Source organism: Saccostrea cucullata, unplaced genomic scaffold (genome assembly GCF_032062105.1).
Source record: "Saccostrea cucullata isolate Sc308-1 unplaced genomic scaffold, CSIRO_AGI_Scuc_v1 ctg4745, whole genome shotgun sequence".
NCBI classification, from domain to species: Eukaryota; Metazoa; Mollusca; class Bivalvia; order Ostreida; family Ostreidae; genus Saccostrea; species Saccostrea cuccullata.
In genome coordinates this window covers 1-7,554 of record NW_026937319.1, presented here as the reverse complement: position 1 = coordinate 7,554, position 7,554 = coordinate 1, and the positions used below count along the sequence as shown (strand labels likewise).

The 7,554-nt window shown below is 30.5% G+C and overlaps 1 protein-coding gene across 1 annotated transcript; it reads right to left on the bottom strand.

The window, feature by feature from the left end:
• Window positions 1–498: 498 nt before the first annotated feature.
• On the bottom strand, window positions 499–3,827 carry LOC134247921 (uncharacterized; the record flags this gene model as incomplete). The annotated part of the gene is made up of 3 exons (XM_062730318.1): window positions 499–2,130; window positions 2,883–2,990; window positions 3,559–3,827. Coding segments are annotated over 3 exons (1,411 nt in total), but the record flags the coding sequence as incomplete, so codon positions are not given.
• Window positions 3,828–7,554: the final 3,727 nt, after the last annotated feature.

Here is a 7,554-nt window from a genome sequence, read left to right as displayed (position 1 = left end):
TTTGTTCCATTTTATATTAATGTGGATATTGTTTTCAACATAATTTTTGTAAAGAGATTCTCATTTTCACACTACTCAAAATTCATTGAAATTATGTATGTGTTTCATTGTCCTATAATATGCAAGTATTTGATACATAAAGCCAATATGAAATATAAATGCAATATTAATAAAAACATAGTAAAATGTTACCGAAATCTTGATTTGTAATAATTTTTTCTTATTTATGTTTTCCGCAAAAAAAAGAAAAAATACATATTGATTAATATCAAATAATACTGTAAGAACAATATTGCAATTGCCAAATAAAGCCAACATGTCACGTTTTAAACAAATGTTTATTATGCAAGAACTAAACATAACAAACGATATATACACTATCAAAAACACAAAAACAAGTATCTTAAGAAACAAAAATAATTTTTAAAAAAATTAAATTAAATAAAAAAGTAACTTAGAAAGTTTAAAAATCAGAAAGCCTTTTGAGTGTATTTTTCTTCATTATTCTTTTTTTTTACAGGTTAGTATATCAAATAGTTAGGAAAATAAATCTTAACATGATTTTTTATGAAAAGAAAAAGAAATGGCATGATAGGGAACAAAATATTTAAATAAAATCAATAATAAAAAAATTGTACATCATTGTCGTTTTTAACACAGGTAGATTAAAAGAAAGATAGACATTTATTTATAATTCTTTTAAATCAAACAGATCTTTAAAACTCAAAAATGCATTTGTACTAAAATATGTCATTATGATTAATTAGTCCTTACTTCATAATTCATTAGGTTTTTTGTTTGCAAATTTGATAAATTCTCCAACCTGAATATGTATTCCTCGGTAAATAATACTACAGAAATATCTTATATAAACACATCTAGAAGACTAGAAACGCCAGAAAATATACATGTTACACAGATCTAAAAAATGTGAAAAATAATGGTAGAGGTATATGTTATTGTAGAAATGTTAAGGAATATATAGATAACGGAATACATGCAATCTAATTAAAATAAGCGGATTATAAAATAAGAAATAACAGAAATAGATGTTAGAGACAATGTGTCCAGACATATATATTGCATAATGTACTTTTCATACACTCTTCCCACCAATACTTCTGCATGATTCTTCGTCACTAAAAAAGTTTTCATCTACCTCGACATTCGTGTTATCACACTCTGCTATCTGAATATTTTGGAACCCTCCATTTTGAATGTTGAGAGACATCATCTTTTCCATAAGCACCTCACTTGAATCATCCATTGGATCTATCATACTAGGGGGGTGGAATGTAGGATCGCTGAGGTTGTCTGGCCCAGGACAGGATCGAGGACTCGGACAATCCTCCGTTTCCGAGTCGCGGTAGAAATGAAAAACTTCTGTTATACTGTCGCCTTTAACGTCATATTGGAAGCTCTCATACATCTTTTTTATTGTCTGCTTGTCGTTCTCAGGCAGGCTTTCCGCACTGTCAAGCCCAGAATCACTAGAACTCTCCGAGTCCATCCTTCTTGGAAATCTTGCTTCGTGTACCTTAGCTTTCTGTATTTTCTCATCTAGAGCTGCTCCCTCAACTAGCTGTGTGTAGTCATCTACAAACGCCAAACCGACATCTTCCATTTTGGTCTTATGGCGTCCCAATTGATGGATGTGACATAAGAAGTCTTGAAGATGCTTCATTAGTACATATTCTCCCCCAGAATTAAGTTCAGTAATTGTATGTTCTTTTAGTGTGTATTCAAAACGGACCATTATGAATTTTTTGTAGTCCGACTGATTATTCATGCGAATACAAGTCTGATTTAATATTGGTATAAACAGATCTGCTAATGGACTCCCTTGAAAAATTTTGCTGTGTTTTACATCATTGGATTTCCAGTGTTGAAACTGTTGGTAGGCTGTTAAAGAATTAACAATCACTGTGTAGTCTGCCTGGTCCATGGAATTGATCACCCAACGAAATTTGTCCTGCATGATATCTGAAACGTGCCACGGTGCGAAGATGACGTTGCAACGGCAATGATTCTCCAGGAAGGAAGCAAACGCTTTGACGACTTCTTTGTGGCATTCATGATCCTCTGCATACGCAAGAAACACTGTCTTAAGCGGCAAACCACGTCCATTCACTGTGGAAAAAATATAAGAGTATTTATTTATTAAACAACATTAAAACAAATATAATATTATCTCAGTATAGGGGGAAAATTTCAAAGCTCGTGGAGTTCAAAGGTGATGATAGCCTAGTTCCCTGTCCCTTTTGTGCTTCGTGTACTCCGCATTACTTGGCAAGGATGAGACGGGGAACCAGGCTAAGGTGATTAAAGAGTAATACATATGTACTTTTAAGATATAATAAAGTATTACACATTATCATTGCAAATTTGTGAAAATATTTGAACTTTTCTCATTAGAAATACACAAAAAGGTCAACTTTAAAATAAATGAGTTTTTCCTCTTTTACACAGGACTTAATTACTCAATTATAATTTAATAATTATGTGCCTGTAAGAAAAATAATCAAAGGATAACTATTGAAATAAGCTGTAAATAATTTGGCACGTATATCTAGTTTCACAAAATTTCAGTTCTCATATTAAGCATAGAGGTCTTAATTTTACGTTAAAAATATTTCAAAATAGCAAAGTTTTATTTCTCGAAGCTGGATTGTATTTATCAATTTATTCCACGTGGTATTAAAATTAATGGAATATTAAGAATATATTTTTCCAAAAATGCGGTGTCAATATATGTGAAAGTGATTAAATGATAATGAAACTTTGAAATATAACAAAAGAGTGAAAGAAGGATATACAACGGACATATAGTAGCAGGACGGCGAATTATTAAAGCCAATTAGATAAGATTTTATTTTATATACCTCCAAGAGTTTCATAATTATCTTTTCTGAACGTCGGGTTATCGGCACCATCGATAGTTCGAGGCTGTAAGTTTGTGTATATGTTTTCCGGCTTTTCAGTATTTCCCCCTACAATAAATAAAAAATATCATATTCATTTAATCCACTGCATTACAAAAATAAGACAAACATGCACATTTTATTTCCAAAAAAGATTTTAAATGACATTCACACAATGTAAATATTTTTGTTTTTTCCTTTATCACCTGTCATTTAAAACTAAACACCTGTTAAGTTCAACCATCGGAGAATTTGGTCTATGTTGATTGTTGCTTAAAATATAAATGCTTTAGAGCAGAATCATATTATTGATTTCCTTTTCATCTAAAATTGCTAAATTTTTGATTGTAAATAAATATAACAGGTGTCCACGACTTAGGTTATTTTTCAGATTTGTACAGAATTTAGTTTTCAACATTTGTTTTTGAAGAATATCACTTATACCATTAATATGACTTATGAATATTTAAAAAATCATACATAAAAAGTCTTTTTTGATTTGATATGTCTAAATAAAACTACTTTCAGAATGTATATACATGTATACATGTATAAATCGGCGATATATTTCATATATTATTCAAATCAAGAAAAAAGTTAAAGATTATATCTCGACAAACGAAAACACTTTATATACCTGTAAATTTCCTTCTCCACTTGATTGTAAAGAAGCCAATGATGATAGCGAGGATAATTCCTAACGCTGTTCCGAGGACGGCTGCCAAAACAGCATTATCATCCCTATGTGGGGCTACAGATGGGGGTTTTGTACCTGTGAAGGGAATATATTCTGTAGTGACTGGTTGAGGGGGAGGATCTGTGGTCACTGTATCTGTGGGGGGAATATTTTCTGTGGTGACTGATGGAGGGTTAGAATATCTGTGGTGACTGTTGGAACCTGAAGATCTACAGAAGGAAGTGAGAAGGAAAATATAGATATTAAAAAGATTCACATGCAAACACAATTTTTTATGAAAATAAGAAGAGATAATTATTCTGATCTGGGTTAGTTACACATGAAAAATTAAGATGAAAAATAAAGTAACATAGTCATGACTCAATAATAAAGGAATACTTTAAGTGAAATATAATTATGCTAATAACGAACAGTATTCAAGTTCAAAAGACTATAAAACAATACAAAATAGTAACAGGGCAAACATGGACCTCCAAAACATCAGAGGTGGGATCAATTGCCATGAAGGAGTAAGCATCCCCTGCTGACTGGTCACAACTGCCGCATGCTACTTGTTATAATTGGGAAATTAAAGGGTGGGATAAAAGAAAATAAACGCCACAATCCAAAAGCATATCGGATCCACCCATCCAATTTTATCCCACCCTTTTTGATGGCAGGTATATCAGTGTCTGCTTTATGCTATATTTAATTTTAGGGGGTCAGATTGTATAATATGATACCAAAGATTTTTGTGTTCTGTTGAAGTTTTTTTCTAGTCTTGTCTGACCCCCTTAGTATGTTTATTTTTTGCTTTGCGTCATTTACTTCAATAAATGATATTTTTTCACTTTCATCACTGTTGTTATTTTCTTTTAATCCATCAAAAAACTAGCGCAGTTTTACTTTGGTCTTAAATAACACACATAAAGAATTTTATTAAATAAAATTTATTATAAATTTATTATATTGTTCAGTATATTGGAAACTCAGCGAAGTAAAATTCTTGGCAGCCATCAAAGAATCCCATAAAAAAAAAACAAAAAAACAAAAACAAAACAAAGATGTATATGTTCTTGTCAATCGATATTGAAGTTTTTGATATTTGGTGAGAAATGCATTTATTGCAAAATGTTTTAGCTTTAATTAACATTGTTAATTATTTTCTGCAAAAAAATCAGTTGATATAATATGTTTATTCACCAATCAAAGGCCCTCAGGGAACATGAACAAATTATTACAATATGATTACACTGATTACAATTGAATATTATAGATGTATAATGTAATATGATTTAGTAATTAGGTTTGACATGGAGAAGTGCAATACCACAAGTTGTATCATCATGAAAATGTAGGATTTGTTACATATTCATAGTATAGTCTCACACTGGATCAAAAGTATAGAAAAAGTATAGAAAACCCAGGATGATAAAAAAAATTAATAATACATATTAAATAAATAAAAATTGAACATTCTTGTAATAATGGCAGTACAATAATATATAGTGCATCTTGAATACAGAGTGCACCAAGGGATGATACCTCTACACAGCCAGTCTGGCAACCTGTACCCTAAGTATTCAAGACGCTCATTTAAGAAAAATCATTGAAGTGTTAACAGGAATAATAATTTCAATTAACAAGTACTCAGCATATAATTATAAACTTGATGCAAAATATATTTTTTAGAGTTAGTTCAATACATATTTTACATTCTAATCTGAATACATAGTTTCATACCCACACACACAAACATACACTTAATATTACACATATCCATACATAAATTTTAATTTACATATGAATATATATAAAATATGATTATACTATCATGCATAAATGTAAATCTGTGATATATGAGTAAAATTGTATCATTTATCTCGATTAAAAATAGAAATAAATATTTGATGCTGATTAAATCGTCCTGACATGTTTGCAAATAATTATATCTCAAATTATTGTCCAAAAAGTCAAAAATAACACGAGTAAAATTAGCGTGAATACTTTATTGATAACTGATAGGATTATTCTTCTGTCCGGTACTTTATGCGACTTTTCATTACACCAAAGCAACACAACGCATTCAGTAGGAATTAGAATAGTCATTTATTAAGAAAAAAATGACAACAGAAAGATCAAAGTAGCTAAACAACAACATTATCATACAATAACTGTTATAAGCCGAGTTGAGTTCAATCAAAGACATACAAAAAAGTACGATAGTGATGACGTGAAATAGTTTGACAATATTCCATACAAAAATTCATCTTATAATACGTCATAATAGAATTACTTACTATACCCCAATGTTATTTCTTGGGTAGTTGTCGTTGTGCAGGCATAGCATGCTTTGAATTCATTTTTACATAGACATTTACTCCCAACGTTAAAGAATTCATCATATGGTATAACCTATAATACAAATGCATGAAATTAATACGATCTAAAAATTGATAAAAATCCTTTTTGTTAATTTAAAGTTTTGCACACGAACAAATCTGGAGTGTGTGTCTTACATGTAAAAGTATTTTAAAGATGCAATATTCTTATACCGCTAGGAAATTTATTTACATTTTGTATTAATACATGTATGTGATAAATTATATCTCAGACTACTGTAAATTTCTAAACAAATGAAGGTTATACAGGTCCGTTTAAGGAGACCTGAGCAACTTCTTATGGTGATAAGAGTGGTGATCAAAACGTTCGCAAACTAATAGAATAACTTCCATTAAAGAAACAATATTTGGTTTCAGTTGTTTATAATTATCTTAAATTAGTCATCTCCGATTTTAATGCACATCTGCCACCGTTCTGCTAATGCGCGAATCACATGATAAAGGCAATCACGTGATCCCATCCGTAGCGTTCTGTCACAAAAGCTGAAAGATTTTTCCGACTTTTATATTTATTTCCATGCAAGTTAATTTTTTTGACAAGGGCAGTTAATTTGTCAGAAATGTTCAAATTTCGGCAACAGATTGGGTGGATAAGAATATCCTTTCCAAAAATGAGCATGGCGACCATCTAAACCCAAATCTTCTGTCTCGGGACAGACATTTATTCAAGGTGGATAGAAAATGGGTGTCTCCTTTTGATCATATCTAATATGTTTAAAATCTAAAGTAAACGATATCTTAGGTATTTAATAATTATATTATAGTTAAGATATTCAACTATTTTTCAAACTGTAAATTGGAGGTTTTGATAACAAATTGCATAATTAAGAAAATTCTCTTTTCAAACTTGCGTTCACTGGGCAACATAACAAATATCATTTTTAACCTTCTGCCTTCCTTCACTAAAACGATCAGTGATTCCGATCGTTGATTGAATTTATAGATTTTTATAGGAAGTTTTTTGTGTTAATAAACTGTGTACAAATTATTATACGCTACTGATTTGATGATTTGAACATATTTTATTGCACAAAATATATACAATGGGATTGGGCACAAGTTCTAAAAACTTAAATCGCCCTCTCCCTACATGAGATATTATAACAGGATGAATTAGAAGTGTTCAACAGTTTGTACAAAATAAATAATAAATAAATTAAATAAACTCTCATTGTGGACATATATAGACTGCTACATTATTGTTTATACAAATAGTTTTTAAAAATAATGTGTACAATCAGTTAAATCTACCAGAATGCTGAATATAAGAATGTACAATAGAAAATAGATATTCATTTTCAGCAATACTGAGTGATGTATCCCCCCAGAGTAAAGTCTGAATGTCAACAATATGGACTTTATTAAATCTCAAGAACTTATCGAAAAACTCTTTCCTGGCCTCGTTGTAGTTAGGGCACGAGAAAAAATAATGATGTGTATTTTCTACCTTACCGCAGGAACATAATGGACTAGATATTATAGTACATCTATAAAGATCAGCGTTTAGCACGCAATTGTGCCGAAGCCGTGTATGCAGTATATTGTTGTGTCTTTT